This window comes from Ictidomys tridecemlineatus, chromosome 6, assembly GCF_052094955.1.
Source record: "Ictidomys tridecemlineatus isolate mIctTri1 chromosome 6, mIctTri1.hap1, whole genome shotgun sequence".
In the NCBI taxonomy this organism is placed as follows: domain Eukaryota; kingdom Metazoa; phylum Chordata; class Mammalia; order Rodentia; family Sciuridae; genus Ictidomys; species Ictidomys tridecemlineatus.
In genome coordinates, this window is record NC_135482.1 from 45,805,193 (window position 1) to 45,829,832 (window position 24,640).

The 24,640-nt window shown below is 37.0% G+C and overlaps 2 protein-coding genes across 2 annotated transcripts; both read right to left on the reverse strand.

The window, feature by feature from the left end:
* Positions 1–78: 78 nt before the first annotated feature.
* LOC101959346 (lysozyme C) lies at positions 79–5,607 on the reverse strand. Its single transcript, XM_005328731.5, has 4 exons — positions 4,924–5,607; positions 3,306–3,470; positions 1,632–1,710; positions 79–915 (listed from the first exon to the last, which is right to left on the reverse strand). The coding sequence occupies exons 1-4, from the start codon at positions 5,117–5,119 to the stop codon at positions 849–851; spliced, it is 507 nt and encodes a 168-aa protein (XP_005328788.2). The 5' UTR covers positions 5,120–5,607; the 3' UTR covers positions 79–848.
* Positions 5,608–13,624: 8,017 nt separating this feature from the next.
* LOC101959058 (lysozyme C) lies at positions 13,625–20,017 on the reverse strand. Its single transcript, XM_005328730.5, has 4 exons — positions 19,744–20,017; positions 18,023–18,187; positions 15,850–15,928; positions 13,625–14,532 (listed from the first exon to the last, which is right to left on the reverse strand). Exons 1-4 carry the CDS (start codon positions 19,877–19,879, stop codon positions 14,466–14,468), a joined length of 447 nt encoding a protein of 148 aa, XP_005328787.2. The 5' UTR covers positions 19,880–20,017; the 3' UTR covers positions 13,625–14,465.
* Positions 20,018–24,640: the final 4,623 nt, after the last annotated feature.

Here is a 24,640-nt window from a genome sequence, read left to right on the forward strand (position 1 = left end):
TTAAGTCTTTTATCTTTTTCAAATATGTGTATTTTTTTTCTTGAGACACTACATAGGTCTAAACAAAGACACACAAGGAAGAAATGCAACCATTTAATGATAACATTTGTAATTTTTACATATGCATAATTTCACTCCTGTGGTTAATTCAGTAATGCAAGCAATAAAATTGGGGAACAGCAATAGCCCATTTAATCCCTCATGATGTTTCTACAGTCAGCAAGATGCACCTAAGTGCCCTTTAAAAAAGATTGATATATAAATTGTGAGTCTCTTTGCTGTATAAATGCAATATTTCAAGAAAATACTTAAACAAAAGGCCACAAACTTTGTGCGAACAAAATTCTTAATTCAGTCAGTATCCATCTAAGCCATTTGGCACTCCATTCCTTTAAAAAATTATATGCTGTCAACAGAGTGTTTATTTTTCATATTTTTGGATATGAGTATGTGCATGGGAGGCATTGGATGCCTACACGGCTTGGATTTTGCCTAAGATCAATTGATTTTAAGATGGCCTTTTGTTATACTTTTATATAGTACTGGGAAATACTAGTATTTCATTAATGAAAAACTGTACTGGTGATGTATTGGATAATCAAGTTTGCAGATAAATTTTCACCAGCATTAGCTTTATTAGCAAGCTGAAAATGGGGGTTCACTACCAAATTATAGACACATTCGTAAATATTATGGCTATTATGAGAAAGGTTATATTTTGCTCTTGCTACTGTAAAAATGCTATTTGTTTGAAGGGGAAACAATGGTAGTGTGAACTTTCAATTAAATACAACTCCCTTATTATGGTGAAGACAAAATGAGCTGAAGAAGGAAGGAAAATTTTGCAGTTACACTCCACAGCCCTGAATATACTGAGAGAGGTTGCGATTTTGACAACGATTTCTCCATGCCACCCTGCAGAGAAAAGGGAAACACACAGCAAAGGTTAAAACATATTTCCATTGTAGTGTACATACTCAATTCTTTTTGTGGGAGCAAAAGATTGTATCCATAAATATCATTCAGGCTACAATTAGACCCAGGTACTGCTACTGATTAAGTAGAGATGAGTATACAGGTGCTTTGCTCCTCCTTAGAGGCCTCCATAGGGCACAGAATGCTGAACACAAATGTTATGTGCATGGCCCATTTACTTATTCCACAAATTGTTTCAAATATGACAAGGAGATCAACATGGGGTGCATGCCTGTAATCATAGCTGCTCAGGAGGCTGAGGCAGGAGGACTGCAAGTTCAAAGCCAACCTTAGCAACTTAGTGAAGTCCTGTCTCCAAATAAAAAATAAAAAAGGACTGGGGCTGTGGTTAAGTGTCCCTAGTTCTATCCCTTATACAAACCTCCCACTCCCCCACCCCTAAAAAAAAAGATATGATAAAGAACTAGTATAGGGTGGAGAATATTTAAAACTCTAGAAATCCCTAAAATCCACGGAGGAGAAAACGGGCAAGACTGTGAATCAATTCAAGCAGATTGTCTCTTCTGATGGAGGTAATACATTGTGTCCCTTAGGCCCCAAAGGGCAACTTTACATTCAGAATGGCACTTAAGTCTCTGAATTTTTTCTCTCACTGCAGAGTAAAACAGTTTCCCCTTTCAAACCTTAAAACATACCATGCTCTAATGCCTTGTGGGTCACGGACAACCCTCTTTGCACAAGTTACAGCTTGAGAGATGTCATCTTGCAACAGAGCTGGAAGAGAGGTGGTGAGGCATGAAAAGGATGTTCTAGAAATTTCATTGGAAGTTTACCCTTAATCAGTTTTATTATGTTAGGCAGAGGAAGCAAACCAAGAAGTTCTTTTCCAAGAATTTATATATCAGTGATTGTTGTGAAAAACTTCCTTTTAATTTTTTTCCTTGTTGACATGAAATAGCACATTGTTTCTCAGTTTCTAAATTGTTGGAGGCCCTCAATACTATCTAATATGACAAAAGGTCTTCTTTGTACACTGTGAAAAAAGACAAGCCCAGAATTTTTTACTCAGGAATTCTACCATTGATGATTTATCTCAAAGAAATAATAAGAAGTCTAGGGATATGGCTCAGTGGCAAAATGCACAAAAATGAAAAAGAATTTAAAGAGAGAGAGAGAGAGAGAGAGAGAGAGAGAGAGAGAGAGAGAGAGAGAAATATATTAAAATTATTAGCGGAATTCTCTTTACCCTTTCAAATGATAATAATAATAACAACATATTTCAAATGATAATAATAATAACAAATGATAATAATAATAACATAGATTTGTATGAGTTGATATGGCAATAATTTTATGTGATGCAAATTGTAGAGCAGGATAAATTAAATTTTTATAAAAACATTTGTATCTGGCTATGTATATGTGTGATATAACTTTGATTTGATGTATATAATTTACATGTTGATGTACATTCTGAAAGAGTATATACCAAAAGTTATCCATGGTTATAAATCTCTAGGTAGTAAGACTGTGAATGCTATTTCATCTTGCTTATATTTTCTAAATATTATTCAATAACCATAGATTATTATATAATACAGAGTAATTTTAAAGCAAATCAGATAGGTTAAAAATATTTTAAAACTTATCTACACTTTGGAATTTTAACATTTAAAATTTTTAAAATATCAGATATGCAATATGTATGCACTATTATATGCACTGAAAATTGCACATGATATTTCTATTTTTATGAGTTCAGGAGTCTAGTATTCCCATACCTTATATATATATATATATATAATGCACCTTGTGAGTTCTTTTCTTATTAAAACATAATGTTTCATCCCAAGTACATAAATACGTAAGGTAATGTTTTAGGTGTGATAATGATTATTTAGTAATTGTATATTTTGGAGATTCAAGCTAGAGGATTTATTAATTAAAATATCAATGTTTCTAATTCACTTTTAAAATCTCTCAGCAAAATCTGCATACACATACAAGTAAAATCTATGGAAAAATGTGAATAACTATTGAAAGTGCATAGTCATCTGGTTATTCATTATATGAAAACCTAGCTTTTTACATATTTAGAATATTTAATAATAAAGCATAAAACAATCAAAAAAGGACCACACAATGAAATAATCCTTAAGCTATTTTAAGTGGACACATGGGATGGCAATGTTGTGGAATAGCATCAATAAGGTCATTAACAATAAATGAGCAGGCACTCTACCACCGAGATGGACTTTTTCTAACTCCCTGACAAATCCTTCAAGGCTATTTCATTCACTTGAACATCTGTTCTTGTAAATACATGCAGGTAGTTCTTGAGCCATCACTCAAATATTATCTTGTCTTACCGCTGCAGGATATACCACAGGCATTAACTGCTCTTGGGGTTTTGCCATCATTACACCAGTAGCGGCTATTGATCTGGAATATCCCATAGTCAGTACTTCTGCTTCCAGGGTTGTAGTTTGTAGCTCTGGTGTTGTAACTACTCTCCCATTTGGCCAAACACACCCCTGAAAAGAAATTGTTTTTTTATAATAAATAGCAACACCAAATGATTTATACTGTGTATCAAGTCAACTCTATGTAGCTAATTCTATTTTACTAGCAACTTACTTTGTAAGTACAAGATGTGTTTAATTGATAAAAAAATCTTAACACGTTAGGGTTGTTTTGTTGTTTTGAGACAGGGTTTCACTGAGTTCCCAGGGTGGTCTCCTGGGCTCAAGTGATCCTCCCACCTCAGCTCCCCAAGTAGCTGGGACTACAGGTCTGAGCCACCAGGCCTGCCTGCCTCAACACCTTTGTTACAGAGGGTCCCTAGGAGTATCCTTTTGTAGCACAAATCAGTTTATAAGAATGTGAAGCAAGATAAGGAATTTTAAAAAAATATTTAAGTTGCTGTTTTTTCACTGCTTTTACCTTCCCCTGTTCTCATCTCTCAGATAACATTGATCCTAGAAGAGAAAATGGAGCTGTTGAGAAAGTTGTACAAATTCATAGCGGATCCATAGACTGATGGGAAGATGCTTTATTAGAAACAATTAAGGACTTTTCTGAGAGAGATTTTCTTGTAATATATAAAGGTGAATTGGGATGTTAAGTTTGAATCTTGAAACCAAGAATTATGGAATAGGAAAGGCTATTCTGTGATTTTGTTCAACCACCCATTCATGTACTTACTTGCTCATTCATTTACAAATAGCTGTGGAAGGGGAAGTGTTTGGGGTCAATCTGAAAAGTACTGATATTGGAGAATATGAAGTATGCTGTAAAGTAACTTTTCCTCATGGCACATTTTGAATGTTGTGGAAGAAATTGAAAATTAATCAACCTAGAATGAATAATGAAGCATTTCATGCTGAATTTTAGGATCTTTATATAAATAGTGAATGGGGTGGGGAATGGGTTTGTAGGGCCTTTTTGGAGAATTCAACTTAATTTTATAGTATTTTGCTGTGAAACATACCCTGTCATAGCAAGGGTTTTGTTTTGTTAGCTTTTGTGGGATTGAACCCAGGGGTGCTCTACCATTGAGTTACATCCTCAGCCTGCTGGGTTTTAGAGACAAGGTCTCGCTAAAGGACTTTAACGAGACCTTGTCTCTAAAACCCTTAGGCTGGCCTCAAACTTGAGATACTCCTGCCTCAGACTCCAGAGTTACTGGGAGTGCACATGTGTCACTGTGGCTGGCATGGCAGAGGAATTTAAGAAAAGAATAGAAAAAGAATTGTGTCACTCTAGGCTGAGAACCTGAGTTTCAAACAGGTCCTTCAGAGTACGTGGGGCATTGAATCTGAGGCAACTGCCCACCTAGTGGCACTAGCAGAGGACATCAGGTCCTGTTAGAATGGTATAGAATCTTTCCCTCCCATGCCCACATCCCTTCACCTGCTGTCTCTAATTCTAGAGGACCAAAATGATGTTTTCAACCATTGTAAAAACAAAGAGGAAGACCCAACTTACAGTTTGCCAAGCTGATTCCACGGTAGCCATCCATTCCAAGTCTTTTTAGAGTTCTGGCCAACTCACACCTTCCATAGACCTTGCCCTGGACTGTGACAGAAAGGAGAAGAAGCCCCAGAATCAGAAAAGCCTTCATGTTGATGGGGAAGTCAGACCACAAGGCTGAGCTAGGGAAGCTGGTCCCAGTATTTAACATCTTAGAACTTCCTTCTTCCTCTAGTGGTGGGGGAGCTACACCTATGGAGCTGTGTGTTGAACAGGAACTACCTAGTGATTTTATCTCTGTTTATTTTATTTTTTTATGTTTGAAGAAAGATATTGTGATGTTCTGAGAATTAATCTATAGGAAAATAATTCAGGATATTGTTTAAAGTCTTGGCTCAGGAAGAATTGGGAAAGTAGCACTGTTTCCAAAACAGGAAATTCAACTTCACTATGAATTTGAACAACTATAAAGAAAAGATAATGACTATTTTGTACAACTTAACATAAGTAGTAGTTTTTGATTTTTACTTTTACTCAATTGTTTTGTTTGCTTTCACTATTTGTAATGATCTTTTCCACTTAAAATTTCCACAAAATGGACATGACACATGTACCTGTCACCTTAATGGTTATATAGCAGGATGCCATGTTGCTCACCCAGTTTCCTGTGGTATTTTTATTACTATTATAAGTCATATATATATATATATGACTTATATATATATATATATTATATCCTCTCTCTCTCTCTCTCACACACACACATACACACACACACGCACACACACACATATTTTAAATTTAAACTTGATTGCTTTAAACTGCACATTTAATATCACAAAAAGCTCTGTAATATCTGCTTTCCTAATGTTGATGATCAAGGCCTCATGGTAAGAAAATGAAAATGTTATCACATCCGTCAGCTATACTGGAAAACAATGAATAATTTACAAACAAATCTCCTTCATCCGGAACATTTTACAAAATACATACTCTGGTACACATCTGAATTCATCCTATAATTGGACTTTAAAAAGTCATTAAAGAAAAGGAAAAAAACTCTAACTTAACACTGACAAGCCTAGGAAATAATGCTGATGGCAAGGGAGAAAGAGCTTTAGATGTTGAATGCAACTTAGGTAAAGGAGATGAAGAAATTACTTGTTGAATGTATATTTAAATGTATCTGTTAGTAAGAGTTTTCTTTCTTTCTTCTTTTTTCTTTTTTGAGGTTGTTAATGGACTCATGCCTTTATTTTATTTGTTTATTTTTTATGTGGTGCTAAGCATTGAACCTAGTACTTCACACTTGCTAGGCAAGTGCTCTGCCACTGAGCTACAGCCCCAGCCCCAAGAGTTTTGTTTTTAATGAATTTCAATAAGGTGGATAAGTCTTTTGCCTTTTGTAGTTTCTGTCTTCACACCTGTGAAATCTTGACTAAAGAAACTGAGTCCTGGGACTCGATATTTAGGAAAAAGTATAACACTGAGGATAAGAGGAAATGATATCAGTATTTTCTTACTGTTCCTAAGATTCTAACAAATCAATCACTATTCACATTAAGGAAGAATATGAAAGATAATATGTGGGATTTCACATTACTTATGTTTTATAAGTTAGTCAGTACAATACCTCAATGGCAAAAATAAAAATTCAACATAGACTCTCTTGAGAAACTTAAAAAAGTAAATGTTTCCCTCAATTATTTTTTTCTTTTTCTTTTTTCTTTCTTTCTTTCTTTCTTTTTTTTTTTTTTTGTGTGTGTGTGTCTTGGTATCTAGGATTGAATCCATGGGCAATTAACCACTGAGCCACATCCCCAACTCTTTTAATTTTCTTTAATTTGAGACACAGTTCTTGCTAAGTTGCTGAGGCTGGCTTTAACTTATGATCTTCTTGCCTCAGCCTCCCAAGGTTCTGGGATGACAGGTATGTGCCACCATGCCTGGCTCAATTCGTTTTTAAATTTGAGGAATGGCATAATATATACTTTGAGGCATCGATGTTGATGATAGAAATCATTAAAATTATTCACACTGCTATTTCTACTTTTAGCATATCCTTGATGTACTCTGGGGTAACTCTAAAAACTAAAAAGAATACCAAAATTAAACTGAGAATAGAGGAGAAAAGGAAGGAGGGTGGGAAGATAATGAAATTGTCTAGTAACAACAAACATGATTTTTAAGGTTTCCTTGAAAATATTACCAGATTATATATTTTAGCTCAATGGCATTGGGCTACTGGAAGTGACCAGAAAAATGAGTAGAGTGTCCTAATGGGTCCCTGTTAGGTTTTCAACTAACCTGTAATTTGAATGGCCCACTAGAAGGGCTGATGCCCCAGCCTGGCTTGGTAAGGCTGGCTGTGGGGGGCTTACTGCCTGTTCTTCTCTCTTTCTTTCAAAATTTCTCTTGAATGGAACTGGAGACTCTCATGCTAAGTGAAACAAGCCAAAAATCAAAGGCCTAATGTTCTCTCTGATATCTCTAAGATGTGGATGTGATTGACAATGAGGGGTGGTGGCAGGGGGTGGGGTGATGCTCACCTGTCTTGACAGGAGGGAGTGGAGGGAGGAGAGGGGGAACGGGAATGGGAAAGACAGTAGAATGTACTGGACATAACTTTCCTATGTTCACATCTGAATAAATAACCAGTGTAATTTCACATCATGTAAAACCAAACAAGTGGGGAGTTATATTCCATGCATGTATGATATGTCAAAATACATTCTACTGTCATGTATAACTAAAAGAATACATTTTTAAAAAAATTTTTTAAAAAGACCTCTTTTGTAGGTCTAAGAACCTCTAACAATCAGCAGCACAAAAAACTCATCAGATTACAAAGATTAACAAAAGAATAATTCTGCAAATGGCTTAATCATGAGCCCGTTATCAATCAATCTTTTTCGAGACAGGTAGTATGCACCTTAGAATAAATAAAACTACTGTTCTCCTGTATATTTTAAATGTTTCCTGTAGGAAAATGTTTCCTGATCTGAAGGGTTTTTGAAAAATCTCCGCTAAAAGATATCCCTTATTGTCCATCTAAAATCGCCCCTTCTCTTAGTCTTGTATCTGATACTGTTGAAGACTACCCAGCAGTAAGAGTAAGCAAACGTTTCAGGAGCATTTTGGAAGAGACACATTGAGTTTATTTACTTGGAAAGAAAGATTTTATTCTAAGGTGTCTCTATTTTTTCATTGAGACATATTCTCAAAACAAATCTTCTCTAAGATACTTAAGTACTCAGGATAGAACACATTGACATGAAAGTTACAAAGCCTAAGGAAGCCAAGCACAAGTCAATAAAACTACAACTCAGCATTCCAACATTTCCACATGGTATCTTCACTATGAAATGCAAAAAGACTAGTAATGTTTGAGTGAAATGATCTCTAATCTGTAAATTACACTCATGTGACCAAGTGGAAGACTATGGGATAGAAGTACAGAGGGCTGCACCCAAAGCAGTCCTAGGACTGCTTTGTCTAAGCTTAAAAATTTAATTAACCATCATTTGGGTGGAGGCTGAGGATGAGAGATGGGTATAGGGTATAGATTAGGCTCTACATGAATCCACTCTCTCCCCCCAAAAAAACCCATAAACAAAGAAAATCCAAAACAAGAAACTTCTAATTTAAATATTTTAAACAGACTGTTTTCAATGCTTATTTGATACTGGAAATGTGGTAAGCTAGCATAAAATATTTCTCTTTATTACAAAAATTCCATATATTAAGGATTTAAACAATTGGGGAGGGGGGAAATCTAGAAACATTTTCATTTTATTTTTTTGACTCAGCATTAAACCTTCTAAAAAAGTTTCCAAAATCTTAACAAGTATCATATTCTATAGTGAAAGGCTTGGGTTTTTCAACATAGTGCTCATCTCCACATATAGGCAGTTTCATCTCCTCTGTGAGATGGACAACTTCTTTGATCATGAGAAAACCTGTGATCCTCATCATTACTCAGTAGTCAACATGACTGTAATGTCTACTTAGCTTCCTTTACCAGGTTTGTCTAGCAGTGATGGTTCCTGTGGCACAACACTAACTACTATATGGTAGCCACCATTGGGGTGACATGGAGGAGGTACTAGTTCTCCTGGAAGTCTTTCATAATCATAGGGTCCCTCAGAGCACATTCCTTCCTTCTCTGAGCCACCTTACTGGGTTGCTGGGAGATGAGTGAAGATAGTCCTCTGCTCACCACCACTATCCCATGCTTTATATTATTAAAAATCAGTGATTCCCTATCTTAAGTAAAGTTCGTGGAACAACTTTCCTATCTCCACTTCCACAATGCTTTGCCTCCTGTTCCATGTTAGAACATAAGAGGTCACTTATAAAGCAATATGACTTTAACACTGAAACCTACAGAAACACATCTATCCAACCAAGTGTTGCCTTCAAAGATAATTACATCAGGAGGCTCTGCACACTCTTAGAATATGAACAAACACTACCTGAACTCAGAAAGAACTGTGCTCTGGATCTGCCTAGGAAGAAAGATTCTGAGCCACATCAAGGTTATCACCTTGTGGTTACCCTTATTTTGCATGAGTGAAAGTTTCTTTCTGCTTGACCTTTAATGGTTACTAGCTTTGGCTGTGAATGAGTGTTTAAGAATCCCGTTCAAAAATAAAAAAAATAATCACATTGTTCAGACAAGGCCTACCTTTGAGTGTTTAATAATAAAGAGTGAGACAGATTTGGGAGACCCAAAGAAAATGAAAATGGTTCAAAGAGAGAGTCTCTGGTCCCCTTTGTATTCTTTCTTACTCACTTGAGAATACCCATCTGTGGGCTGGGGATGTGGCCCAGTGGTAGGGCACTTGCCTAGCACTGTGAGAGGCCCTGGGTTCAGTCCTGAGTACTGGAAAAAACAAAACAGAACATCCATTATTATCTGTCTTGGTTTAAGCCTTCTGCTGATGAGATTAATTTTCTATTTTTTTAAAAAAAATTTAAACTCTTTGGTTTTTTTAGTATTTATTTTTTAGTTATAGGCAAACACAATAACTTTATTTTTTATTTTTATGTGGTACTGATTGAACCCAGTGCCTCACACATGGTTGGTGAGCGCTCTACCTCTGAGTCACAATCCCCACCCTAATTTTTCTTTCAAGTGTTTGAACAATTATGGACTTATATGTGTTAGGGATAGAATAAGCAAATATTTGCTTGCCACCAAGAGCCAAACTGATAGCCATGTTACCCTGCCTGATATATTGTGACTACTACAAAGGGAAGACGTGTTTACACCCCTATGCCCTGGGTCTTTTTATTTTTTATGTCAGGGAGCACTCTTAGACTGAGCTACATCCACACTCCTCTAGCTGGGACGGGAGTTAAGGGAAATGATAACATTCAATTAATACTGTTATTATTTCAATTGAAATAATGAGCAAGCTATTTAAAAATAAAAGAGCAAGTAGGCATGATGGGGGCAGAGAATTTTTCCCCAGAAGTTCTGAATATTCTGCATGTTTTATTTGATGAAATATGAGTCTCTTGTCTTTTCAGAAAAGATGTCTTTAGATCCCAGGCAATTTTGTCCTATTCCAATAGATAATAATTTATTAATTATTCACAATTCAGAATTTTGTCTTTATTTTTTCTTACAATTGAGGAAAAAGAATTAATTATGGTGAGTGTTGGGGATTTCAGGACTGGGAAATAGGAGATGAGGAAGGATCTCACAGACTTTGACTATTCCCCAAAACTAAGTCATCTTTATAGCAAAGATTTGCCACAATTTATGATATTGTTAAAATGTTCAATGGGATAGAACCATCTCACATTTCTTGCACATCCCATGAAAATATCACCCAAAGAAGATTTAAAAGGCACAAGTCAACAAGGGCCATGAAAAGCAGAAGGGATGAAGATGAGAAATGTAGTACAATTTTATAATCCAGAGGGTGAAGGGCAATTTAGGATGATGGGTCTAGCTGACACGTGAGTGCTGTAGAAGGGGACATCAATACAAAGCAAGGTGACTGTTTTCCTAGAACTGGGAAAAGACTAAGGCAACTCTGAGGCAGGAGTGTATGACAGGGCTATGAACAGGAAGACTGGTTGTCAGTCCATGTGGAGCAGTTCAACTCTCATGTTCTCCCTCAGGCCAGGACCAGAGCTTGCTCTTCCTTCTCAGCCTGAGGGGAAGAAGGATGGGAAGATCAGGGAGGAAAGTAAGACCCTCTCTGCGTGTGTTCTGTGTCTGTCTGTCTCTCTCTCTGTCTCTGTCTCTGTCTCTGTCTCTCTCTCTCTCTCTCTCTCTCTCTTTTATTGTGGTACTAGGGACCAAACCCAGGGTCTCCTGCTGTTGAGAGCCACAGCCAAAGGGGCCCCAGCAAACTTCCAGCTGCCGGCTGATGATCCAGCTGCCAGCAAACTTCCAGCTGCCGGCTGATGATTGGCTCACAGTAGCCCCAGCAACATCTAGCTGATTGGCTCCTCTGCGGTGATGTTCATTGGGCTGTTTCCCTGCCCTTCAGACTGCCAGCTGATGATTGGCTCACAGTGGCCCCAGCAACATCTAGCTGATTGGCTCCTCTGCGGTGCCCTGCCCTTCAGACTGCCAGCTGATGATTAGCTCACAGTGGCCCCAGCAACATCTAGCTGATTGGCTCCTCCACGGAGCTGCTCATTGGGTGACTTCTTTGGCTCTGCCCACGCAACCCAGCCAATCGGCCTCAAGAGCAGGAGGATTGTGGGAGGTTGAGAGGCTGGTGTGGGGGTGAGAGGCGTGTGGAAGCCGGTGGTGGCAGTTGGGCTCTGAGGGTTTTTTCCCTGAGGAGCTGTTTTGTTTGGCGTTTGTAGTTCTAAAAATAAAGTTAGTTTCTTTTGACAAGTGGCTCCTGAATTGTGCCAAGCCAGACTTCGGCATCCTGCCTGCTAGCCAAGCTCTTTACCACTGAGGTATTGTGCCCACCAGCCCAATTCAATGCTTTTAAAGTGGAAAAACTATCCTTTTTGAAGTTATAATTTGTTGAGGATATATTAATACAATAGTTGTCCCTTATTCCTAAGGGATATAGTCCAAAACCCCAGGTGGCTATCTGAAACCACAGGCAGTACAGAACCCTGTATGTACTGTGTTTTTTATTTTATTGGCAACCAATGACAAAGTTTAATTAGTAAATTAAAAATATATAAATTAGACAGTAGATTAACAATAACTAAAACTTAAATAGAGCAATTACTGTATTAAGTAAAATAAGGAGTACTTGAACATAAGCACATTGATACTCTCACAGCATAGTTGGCTACTAAATGAGTAATGATCAAGATATAATATAGGGTAGGTGTACCAAAAAAATGACTTATGCTTCAGGCAGACAGAGCAGGGCAGTGGGAGATTTCATCATACTACTCCCTATGGCATGCAATTCAAAATGTATTAATTGTTTCATTCTGGAACTTTCACTTAATATTTCTGGATCACAGTTGACCATGAAACAATGGAGACTGAAATCGTGGACAAGAGGGGACACCATAAATAAATAAGTAAATTTTTTTTGCATATCAAATGGTTATGGGCTTGAGCCCTGGGACATTCACACATTCAGTAATGGAATAGCAGAGGGCCTGTGGCTCAGTGGTAGAGCCCTTGATTAGCACGTGGGAAACATGGAGTTTGATCCTAGTACACATAAAAATAAATTAATTAAAGGTATTGTGTCCCTCTACAACTAAAAATATTAAAAAGGAATGAAATAGCAGAGAGAGAATAGAAAAGAGGAACTGAGAAGGAGCAGCCTGTGAAGTCGGATGTAAGCAAGAAGGTGAGAGAGAAAAAGCTTCTAGTGATATGAAGTGGTTCACTCAGCTAAATGCTGATGAGAGATCAAGTAGGAAGAGCAGATGATCTCTGGAATTGCTCCCAGAAGACACGGGAGAAGTCCTAGGGCAGCAGAGGTAGCTGAGTGAGAGCTGAAGAGAGATGGGAGGTGGGGATGGGCTTCTCCCCTAGAAGTCTCGCCTTAGAGAGCAGAGACTGAGGTGGTACTTGGAGGGTGGTGTAGGGTCAGTGGAATGTTTTTGTAGGATGAGAGAATGCTGGGGGGCCCTTTGCACAATGATAGAGGTGATGGAGCAGAGAGGGAGAAACTCAGCCTAGCTGGGAGTTGTGAGGCATGGGACAGACGCTGCTTGTGGAGATGCTGCCTTTGCCAGGAACAAAGGCCCTTCATCCCAGAAACAGTGGGAGGGAAGGAAGGATCAGTGAGGGGAAGGTGTGACTGCTGCTTTGTGTCAGGGGGGGAACCTTGTAGTGCTTCTTTGAAATGGCTTTTTTTTTTTTTAATGGTATATATAAGCAAAGATTATCTGCTAAGAGCAGAGGATGGTGGAAGGTTAGGGGGCAGAGAGGGTGTCAGATGTGTGTGTTGGGCTCTCAACAAAGAATGGGAGAAGTGAAATAATCATAGTTGTTTTGGAGAGGGGGACAACACAGGAAGAATCCAGAGAAGTGACTGAGGTGACCATGATGACTTGAGGCCATATGAGACTCATGGTTATGGATTCAAAGTAAGGTTTATTAGCCTGCTTGTGGATTTTCCTCCAGCCATTGCCAGCTTTCAGTGCAGGTGAGGATATAGAAGACATTAAGAGTACCAAGTTCTTTCTTTTCTCTTTTTCTAATATATGTGATTTTTTTTCTCCAGACACCAAATGGGTCTAAACAAGGACAGACAAAATATGCAATGCAACCATTTAATGATAACATTTGTATTTTTACAGTATGCATAATTTCACTCCTGTGGTTAATTAGTAATGCAAGCTTATCTGTCTCAGATTTAGATGAAATGCATGAATCTAAGTTAGTAAAATTGGGGAATAGCAACAGCCCATTTAATCCCTCCTTAATGGCTTCATGATCAGTCAGATGCAGGTAAGTGTTCTTTCAAAGCTTAAAACAGATTGATATATAAATTGTGAGTCTGTTTGTAAAGCTGCATAAATGGAACTTTTTTTTATGAAAATTCTTAAACAGAAGGTCACACACTTTGTGCAAACACATTCTTCCTTCAGTCAGTCTTCACTTTTAAGGGTGGGCTTTCCACTCCTTTAAGAATTTTATATTGCCCAAAAGAGTGGTTATTTTTCCTATTTTTGGAGATGACTATATAGATGCTATACAGCTTGGATTTTGCCTAAATTCCATGGGTTTTTAGATAGCCTGTTGTTGTATTATTGTCTGATACTGGGAAATACTCGTATCATTTAAGATTAAGTCTTGATTATATCTATAATAAAAACTGAATGTACTGTAGATTATTTGATAATCAAGGTTGTAGGCAAGTTTTCACCACCATTAGCTTTATTAGTAAGCTGAAAATGGGGGGTTACTATTAAGTAAAACACAAATTATGAAAGGTATGGCTCTTAGGAGAAAGGCTATATTTTGTTCCTGCTTCTGTAAAAATGCTACTTATTTGAAGGGGAAACAATGGTAGTGTGACACATTACACTAGTGGCAGTGTGTCCCTTAATGTGGCAAAGTGACAAAATGAACTGAAGAAGGAAAGAAAAATTTGCAGTTACACTCCACACCCCTGAATGTACTGAGTGAGGTCACGGTTTTGACAATGGTTTCTCCATGCCACCCTGCAGAGAAAAGGGAAACACAAGCAAAGGTTAAAACATATCTGCATTGCAGTGTACATACTTAAATCTCTTTGTGGGAACAAAAGTTCCTATCCAAAAATATCAAACAGGCTACAACTAGACCTAGATACTGCTACTGATTAAGTGGAGATGAGTATACAAGGTGCTTTGCTGCTCCTCAGAGGGACCCATAGGGCACAGAATGCTGAACACAAATGTTGAGTTATGTGCATGGAACATTTATTTATAGCAAAAGTAGTTTCACATATGACAAGGAGGCCAACATGGGGTGCATACGTGTAACTGTAGCTCAGGAGGACTGCAAGTTCAAAGCCAGCTTTAGCAACTTAGTGAGGCTCTGTCTCCAAATAAAAAATAAAAAAGGACTGGGGCTGTGTCCCTTTAGTATGCTGTTTTTAAGTCCTGTGGATGTAAACTGAGGATGTTTATAGCAACACAATTTACAATAACTAAAGTGTGGATACAATCTAGATGCCCTTCAGTAGATGAATAGATAAAGAAAATGTTGCATATATACACAATGGAATATTTATTACTCAGCATAAAAGAGAACAAAATCATGGCATTTGCAAATAAATGGATAGATTTGGAGAATATAATGCTTAGTGAAGTAGCCAAGCCCAAAAAACTAAATGCCAAATGTCTTCTCTGATATAAGGAACCTGATTCATAATGGGGATGTAGAGGGGGGCATAGGAGAAATAGACAAAGTTTAGATATAGCAAAGGGGAGATAGGAGAAGGGAGGGAGAATGGGGGTAATAAAGAAGGTGGAATGAGACAAACATCATTATCCTAAGTACATATATGAAAACATGAATGGTGTGAATTTACTTTGTTTTTGACCAGAGACATAAAAAAATTGTCCTCTATTTGTGTAATATAAATTGAATTGCATTCTGCTGTCATATATAACAAATTAGAATAAATAAAATAAATTAAAAAAAATTCTCATTAGTCAAAAAAAAAAAGGATTGGGTATGTGGATCAATGATTAAGTGTCCCTGGTTCTATCCCTTATATACCTCACCCCCACATATACACAAAAATAAAGATATGAAAGAACTAGTACAGTGTGGAGATTATTTAGAAATTCCTAAAATCAATGAGGAGTAAATAGGCAAGACTGTGAATCAGTTCAAGCAGATTGTCTCTTCTGATGGAGGTAATACATTGTGGCCCCAAAGGACAACTTTATATTCAGAAGGACACTTAGGTCTTTGAATTTTTTTTTTCTCTCACTGCATATATCAACAGTAGGGTAAAACAGTTTCCCCTTTCAAACCTTAAAACATACCATGCTCTAATGCCTTGTGGGTCACGGACAACCCTTTTTGCACAAGTTACGGCTTGAGAGATGTCATCTTGCAATAGAGCTGGAAGAGAGGTGGTGAGGCATGAAAAGGATGTTCTAGCAATTTCATTGGAAGTTTACACTTAGCCAGTTTTATTATGTTAGGCAAAGGAAAGCATAACCAAGAAGTTCTTTTCCAAGAATTTATATATCTCTGATTGTTGTGGATAACTTCCTTTTAATTCTTTTCCTTGTTGACATGAAATAACACATTGTTTCTCAGTTACTAAAGTTGTTGGAATTATTATTTTTTAAAATATTCATTTTTTAGTTGTAGTTGGACACAATACCTTCATTTTATTTATTTTTATGTGGTGCTGAGGATCGAACCTAGGGCCTCTTACGTGCTAGGTCAGTGCTCTGCTGCTAGCCACAACCCTAACCCCTGGAATGATTAAGTAATATGGAAGAAAGGCCCCTATGCACACTGTGAAAAAAAAGACATGCTCAGAAATTTTTTACTCAAGAATTCTACCATTGATGATTTATCCCCCCAAAATAATAAGAGATCTGGGAATATGGCTCAGTGGCAAAAAAAATCACAGAAATGAAAAAGAATTTGAGAGAGAGAGAGAGAGAGAGAATGAATGTATCAAAACTCTACACATGTATCCATAAAGCCATTTGTAACAATTCATGACAGGGAAAAGTGGAAACAACCTAATAGTGGAATTCTCTTCACCCTTTCAAATAATAATAACAGATTTGTATGTGATAAGTGCAAATTGTAGAGCAGGATATGTAATAAAATTTAATTTTTGCAAAAACATATTTGTATCTGGCTATGTATGTGTTTGATATAACTTTACATTTATATACATGTTGATTCTGAAAGAGTATGCAGTTATCCATGCTTATACATCTCTAGGTAGTAAGACTACGGATGCTATTTCATCTTGCTTTTATTTGCTACATGTTATTCAATGATCATAGATTATTATGTAATACAAATAATTTTAGGTAAATTAGCTAGATTAAAAATAAAATTCTAAAATTGATTTTCCCTTGGGAATTTTAACATTTAAAATTTTTAAAAAATATCAAGCCCAGGGCTGGGGATGTGGCTCAAGTGGTAGTGTGCTCGCCTGGCATGCAGTGCAGCCCGGGGTCGATCCTCAGCACCACATACCAACAAAGATGTTGTGTCTGCCGAGAACTAAAAAATAAATATTAAAAAAAAATATCAAGCCCAATATGTATGCAATATTTTATACACTAAAATTTTTACATGCTATTTCTATTTTCATGAGCTCAGGAGTCTAGTACTCCCGTACCTTATATATTAATGCACCTTGTGAGTTCTTTTTCTTATTAAAACACAATGTTTCATCCCAAGTACATAAATACATAAGGTAATGTTTTAGGTGTGTTAATGATTATTTAGGAATTGTATATTTTGGAGATTCAAGCTAGAGGATTTAGAAATAAAATGTCAAGGGGCTGGGGATGTGGCTCAAGCCGTAGCATGCTCGTCTGGCATGCGTGCGGCCTGGGTTCAATCCTCAGCACCACATACAAACAACGATGTTGTGTCCGCCAATAACTAAAAAATAAATATTAAAATTCTCTCTCTCTCTCTCCCTCTATCACTCTCTCTTTAAAAAAAAAAGAAATAAAATGTCAACATTTCTAATTCATTTTAAAATCTCTCAGCAAAATGTACACATACATACAAGAAGAATCTATGGAAAGATGTTAATTATTGTTGAAAGTGTACAATATGCTAAGTCAATGTAGCCATCCATTATATGAAAATCTAACTTTCTACATACGTAGAACCTTTCATAATAACTCATAAAACAATCAAAAGGACCACACAATCAAAAGATCCCTAAGCCATTCTCAGTGACTACATGGAATGGCAAAGTTTTGGAAAAGCTTTAATAAGGCCGTTAACAATAAATGAGCAGGCACTCCACCACTGAGCTAAATCCCCAGCCCTAGGTTTCTATACAGGGAATTTTGAGGATAACAATCACTTTCTAGAAGTTGAGACGAATTTTTTTCTAGCTCCCTGACAAACCCTTACAAGGCTATTTGATTCGTTTGAATGTCTGTTCTTGTAAATATATGCAGGTAGTTCTTGAGCCATCACTCAAATATTATCTAGTCTTACCATTGCAGGATATACCACAGGCATTAACTGCTCCTGGGGTTTTGCCATCATTGCACCAGTAGTGGCTATTGATCTGGAATATCCCATAGTCAGTACTTTGGTCTCCAGGGTTGTAGTTTGTAGCTCTGGTGTTGTAACTACTCTCCCATTTGGCCAGACACACCCCTGAAAAGAAATTGTTTCTTGTAATAAATAGCAACACCAACTGATTCATATACTGTGTATCAAAACCAATTCTATGCAACTAATTGTATTTTACTAGAGACTTACTTTGTAAGTACAAGATGTGTTTAATTCATTAAATATAGTAACAGGTTAGGGTTGTTTTGTTGTTTTGAGACAGGGTCTCACTGAGTTCCCAGGGTGGTCTCCTGGGCTCAAGTGATCCTCCCAATTTAGCTCCCCAAGTAGCTGGGACTATAGGTCAGAGCCACCTTGCCTGCCTGCCTCAACACCTTTGTTATAGAGGGTCCCTAGGAGTATCCTTTTGTAGCTCAAATCAGTTTATAAGAATGTGAAGCAAGATAAGGTACTTTTAAAAATCTTTAAATTGCTATTTTTCCACTGCTTTTGCCTTCCCCTGTTCTCATCTCTCAGACAGCATTGAGCCTAGAACAGAAAATGAGCTATTGAGAAGGTTGTACAAATTCAAAGCAGATACATAGGCTGATGGGAAAATGCTTTATTAGAAACAATTAAGGATTTTTCTGAGAGAGATTTTCTTGTAATACCTAAAGGTGAATTTGGATGTTAAATTTGAATCTTGAAACCAAGAATTATGGAATAGGAAAGACTATTCTGTGATTTTGTTCAACCATCCATTCATGTACTTACTTGCTCATTCATTTACAAATAGCTGTGGAAGGGAAATATTTGAGGTCAATCTGAAAAGTACAGAGATTGGAGAATATGAAGTATGCTGTAAAGTAACTATTTGTCATGGCATGTTTGAATATTGTTGAAGAAATTGAAAATTAATCAACTTAAAATGAATTATAAATCATTTCATGTTGGTTATAGGGATCTTTTTTATGTGATTTTTTATACCTTTATTTTATTTATTTATATGTGGTGCTGAGGACCAAACCCAGGGCCTTGCACATGCTAGGCGAGCACTCCACCCATGAGCCACAATCTCAGCCCCGAGTTATAGAGATCTTTATATAAATAGTGACGGGGTGGGGAATGAGAGGTCCTACCACCTTTTTCTGGAGAATCCAACATAATTTTGGAAGATTTTGCTATGAAACATACGCTGTCATAGTAAGGGGTTTGTTTTGTAGGCTTTTGTGGGATTGAACCCAGGGCGTTCTACCACTGAGCTACATCCTCAGTATGTTGGGTTTTAGAGACAGGGTCTCACTAAGGTCTCCATCCTGGCCTCAAACTTGAGATGCTCCTGCCTTAGGCACCAGAGTTGCTGGGAGTACACATGTGGGCCATGGTGGCTGGCATGGCAGAATAATTTTCTAAAAAAGAAAAATAACTGTGTACTCTAGGCTGAGAACCTGAGTTTCAAACAGGTCCTTCAGTGTACGTGGGGCATTGAATCTGAGGCAACTGCCCACCTAGTGGCACTAGCAGAGGACATCAGGTCCTGTTAGAATGGTATAGAATCTTTCCCTCCCATGCCCACATCCCTTCACCTGCTGTCTCTAATTCTAGAGGACCAAAATGATGTTTTCAACCATTGTAAAAACAAAGAGGAAGACCCAACTTACAGTTTGCCAAGCTGATTCCACGGTAGCCATCCATTCCAAATCTTTTTAGAGCTCTGGCCAACTCGCACCTTCCGAAGACCTTGCCCTGGACTGTGACAGAAAGGAGAAGAAGCCCCAGAATCAGAAAAGCCTTCATGTTGATGGGGAAGTCAGACCACAAGGCTGAGCTAGGGAAGCTGGTCCCAGTATTTAATGTCTTGGAACTTCCTTCTTTTTCTAGTGGTTAGGGGCTACGCCCTTGGAGCTGTGTGCAGAACAGGAACTGCTTAGTGATTTGTCTCTGTTTAAGGTGTTTTTATTTTATTTTATTTTATTTTTTATTATGTTTGAAGACAGAGATTGGGATGTTCTGAGAATTATTCTATAGGAAAATAAAGTCACAATATTGTTTAAATTCTCTTTATGAAGTCGAGCAAGTATAAAGAAAGGGAAACAACTGTTTTTGTACAGCTTAAAATCAGCTGTGATTTTTGAGTTTCTTTAATTCTTTCTTTTTTAAAAAAATAGTTTTTTAGTTGTAGTGGGACACACAATACCTTAGTTTATTGATTTTTTTTAATGTTTTTGCTGAGGATTGAACCTGTGAATCACACATGCTAGGCAGGCACTCTGCCACTGAGCTACAGCCCCAGACCCTTTCTTTTTATTCAATTGTTTTGTGTACTTTCACTATTTTTAATAATCTTTTTCACTTAAAATAAAATTATTTTATGTATACTTTTCACAAAATGGACATGACACATATTCCTGTCATCTCTCTCTCTCTCTCTCTCTCTCTCTCTCTCTCTCTCTCTCTCTGTCTCTCTCTCTTTCTTTGTACCAGGGTATGAACTCAGGGGCACTCAACCACTGACCCATATCCCCAGCCCAATTTTTGTATTTTATTTAGAGACAGAGTCTCATGAGTTTCTTAGCACCTTGCCGTTACTGGGGCTGGCTTTGAACTCACAATCCTCCTGTCTCAGTCTCTGGATCTGCGAGGATAACAGGCGTGTACCACTGTGCCTGGCTGTACCTGTCATCTTAATGGTCATACAGCAGGATGCCATGTTGCTCACCTAGTTTCCTACTGTGGTATTTTTGTTACTTTTATAAGTTTTACACACACACACACACACACACACACACATACACACTCATACACGCACATGTATATTTAAATTTAAACTTGATTGCTTTAAATTGCACATTTAATATAACAAAAAGCTCTACAATGCCTGCTTTCCCCATGTTGATCATAAAGTCCTCATGGTAAGAAAATGAAAATTTTATCACATCTGTCAGCCATACTGAAAAAACAATGGATAATTTACAAAGAAATCTTCATCCGGAACATTTAACGAAATACATACTCTGGTACACATCTGAATTCATCCTATAATTGGACTTTAAAAAGTCATTAAAGAAAAGGAAAAAAACCCTCTAACTTAATACTGACAAGCCTAGGAAATAATGCTGATGGCAAGGGAGAAAGAGCTTTAAATGTTGAATGTAAAGAAGATGAAGAAATTACTTGTTGAATGTATATTTAAATGTATCTGTTAGTAAGAGTTTTCTTTCTTCTTTTTTCTTTTTTGAGGTTGTTAATGGACTCATGCCTTTATTTTATTTGTTTATTTTTTATGTGGTGCTAAGCATTGAACCTAGTACTTCACACCTGCTAGGCAAGTGCTCTGCCACTGAGCTACAGCCCGAGCTGCAAGAGTATTGTTTTTAATGAATTTCAATAAGGTGGACAAGTCTTTTGCCTCTTGTGGTTTCTGTCTTCACACCTGTGAAATCTTGACTAAAGAAACTGAATCTTGGGACTTGACATTTAGGAAAAAGTATAACACTGAGGACAAGGGGAAATAACATCAGTATTTTCTTAATGTTCCTAAGATTATAACAAATCAATCACATTAAAGAAGAATATCAAGGATAATATGTTGGATTTCACATTTCTTAGGTTGTACAAGTTAGTTATGTACAATATCTCAATGACAAAAATAAAAATTCAATGTAGATTCTCTTGAGAAACTTTAAAAAGTAAATGTTAGCCTCAATTAGTTTTTTTTTTTTTTTTTAATGTATGTGTTGGTTCTGGGATTGAATCCATGAGCAATTAACCACTGAGCCACATCCACAACTCTTTTAATTTTTTTTATTTTGAGACAAAGTCTTGCTAAGTTGCTGAGGCTGGTTTTAACTTGTGATCTTCTTGCCTCAGCCTCCCAAGGTGTTGGGATGACAGGAATGGGCCACCAAGCTTGGCTCAATTAATTTTTTTAAAACTTTTTATTTTTAGTTTTAATTGGACACAATACCTTTATTTTATTTACTTATTTATATGTGGTGCTGGGGATTGAACCCAGGGCCTTGCACATGCTAGGTTAGCGCTCTACCCCTCTGAGTCACAATCCCAGTCTTTCATTAGTTTTTAAATTTGGGAAATGGTATAATATATATTTTGGGGCATCCATGATAGAAACCATTAAAATTATTCAGACTTCTATTTCTACTTTTAGCATATCCTTGATGTACTCTGGGGTAACTCTAAAAACTAAAAAGAATGCCAGAATTGAAGTGAGAATCAAGGGGAAATGGAAAGAAGATGGGAGGATAATGAAATTGGCTAGTAACAACAAACATGATTTTTAAGGTTTCCTCGAAAATATTACCAAATTATATATTTTAGCTCAATAGCATTGGGCTACTGGAAGTGACCAGAAAAATGAGTAGAGTGTCCTAATGCGTCCCTGTTAGGTTTTCAACTAACCTGTGATTTGAATGGTCCACTAATGAAGGGCTGATGCCCCAGCCTGGTTTGGTAAGGCTGGCTGTGGGGGGCTTACTGCCTGTTCTTCTCTCTTTCTTTCAAAATTTCTCTTGAATGGAACTGGAGGCTCTCATGATAAGTGAAATAAGCCAAAAATCAAAGGCCTAATGTTCTCTCTGATATCTCTGAGATGTGGATGTGACTGACAATGAGGGGTGGTGGCAGGGGGGTGGGGTGATGCTCACCTGTCTTGACAGGAGGGAATGGAGGGAAGGAAGGGGGAATGGGAATGGGAAAGACAGTAGAATGTATTGGACATAACTTTCCTATGTTCACATCTGAGTAAACGACTAGTGTAATTTCACATCATGTAAAACCACGAGTGGGGAGTTATACTCCATGCATGTATGATATGTCAAAATACATTCTACTGTCATGTATGACTAAAAGAACAAATTAAAAAATTAAAAATAATGAAAGACTTCTCTTAAAGGTCTAAGAACCTCTAACAGTCAGCAGAACAAAAACTCATCAGATTATAAAATTAACAAAACAGTAATTCTGCAAATGGCTTAATCATGAGCATGTTATCCATCATCTTTTTTGTTTTGTGTTTGAGACAGGGAGTATGGACTTAAGTATAAATAAAACTCTTGTATATTTTAAATGTTTCTTTCATTTATCTGAAGTGTTTTTGAAAAATCTCAGCTTTAAAATATCCTTTATTGACCATTTAACATTACTCCTTCTTTTAGTCTTGTTTATGATACTGTTGAAGACTACCCAGCAGTGAGAGTAGTCAAAAGTTTCAGGAGCATTTTGGAAGAGACACATTGAGTTCATTTACTTGGAAAGAAATATTTTGTTCTAAGATGTCTATTTTATCATTGAGATGTATTCTCAAAGTAAATCTTCTCTAAGATACGTAAATACTCAGGATAGAACACATTGACTTATTAAAAGTTACAAAGACTAAGGAAAGCAAGCACAAGTCAATAAAACTACAACGCAGCATTCCAATATTTCCACAAGGTATCTATCTTCACTATGAAATGCAAAAAGACTAGTAATATTTGAGTGAAATGATCTCTAATCTGTAAGTTACACTCATGTGCCCAAATGGAAGACTATGGGAAAGAAGTACAGAGAGCTTCACTCTGGAACTGCTTTGTTCAAGCTTAAAAATTGTAATTGAGGGCAAGGCAAAGATGAAGGATGGGTATAGATTAGGCTGTACATGGAAACAACAAAACAAAACAAAAAACAAAAACCAGAAAATCAACAATAAAACAAAAGCAAACAAACAAAATCCAAAACAAAAAACATCAAATTAAAATACTTTAAGCAGATTGTTTTATTTTATTTAAAAATTTTTTTTAGTTATACATGGACATGATATCTTCATTTTGTTTGTTTTATTTTAATGTGGTGCTGAGGATTGAACCCAGTACCTCACATGTATAAGGCAAGCACTCTGCCATTGAGCCCCAGCCCTAGCCTACATCGGATTGTTTTAGATGTTTATTTGATACAAAAATGGAGTCAGGTAGCATAAATTATTTCTTCTCATTACAAAAACTCCATATATTAAGGATTGAACAATTGGGGGAAAACGAATCTAGACGTTTTTATTTTATTTTTTGCCTGAGCACTAAACCCTCTAAAAAGGCTCTACAAAAGAGCCTTGAGAATATCATACTCTGCAGTGAAACTACTTCAGTTCTTCCACAAAGTGCTCATCTATTGAAAGCAAATTCTGTTTAATACAAACTCTATAGGCTTTTCTTTTTCTTTTTTAAAATATTTTTAGTTGTAGATGGACAAAAATCCTCTGTTTTTATTTATTTATTTTTATATGGTGCTGAGGATTGAACCCATAGTTTCACATGTGCCAGGAAAGTGCTCTGTCACTGAGTTAGAACCCCAGCCCACCTCTGTTGGCCTTTCTAATGAAGGATCATTTGCAAGCAGCAAATATCCCAAGCTTTATGTTGTTAAAAATCACCACTGGGCTGGGGATGTGGCTCAAGTGCTAGTGGGCTCACCTGGCATGCGTGCAGCCCAGGTTCGATCCTCAGCACCACATACAAACAAAGATGTTGTGTCTGCCAAAAACTTAAAAATAAATATTAAAAAATT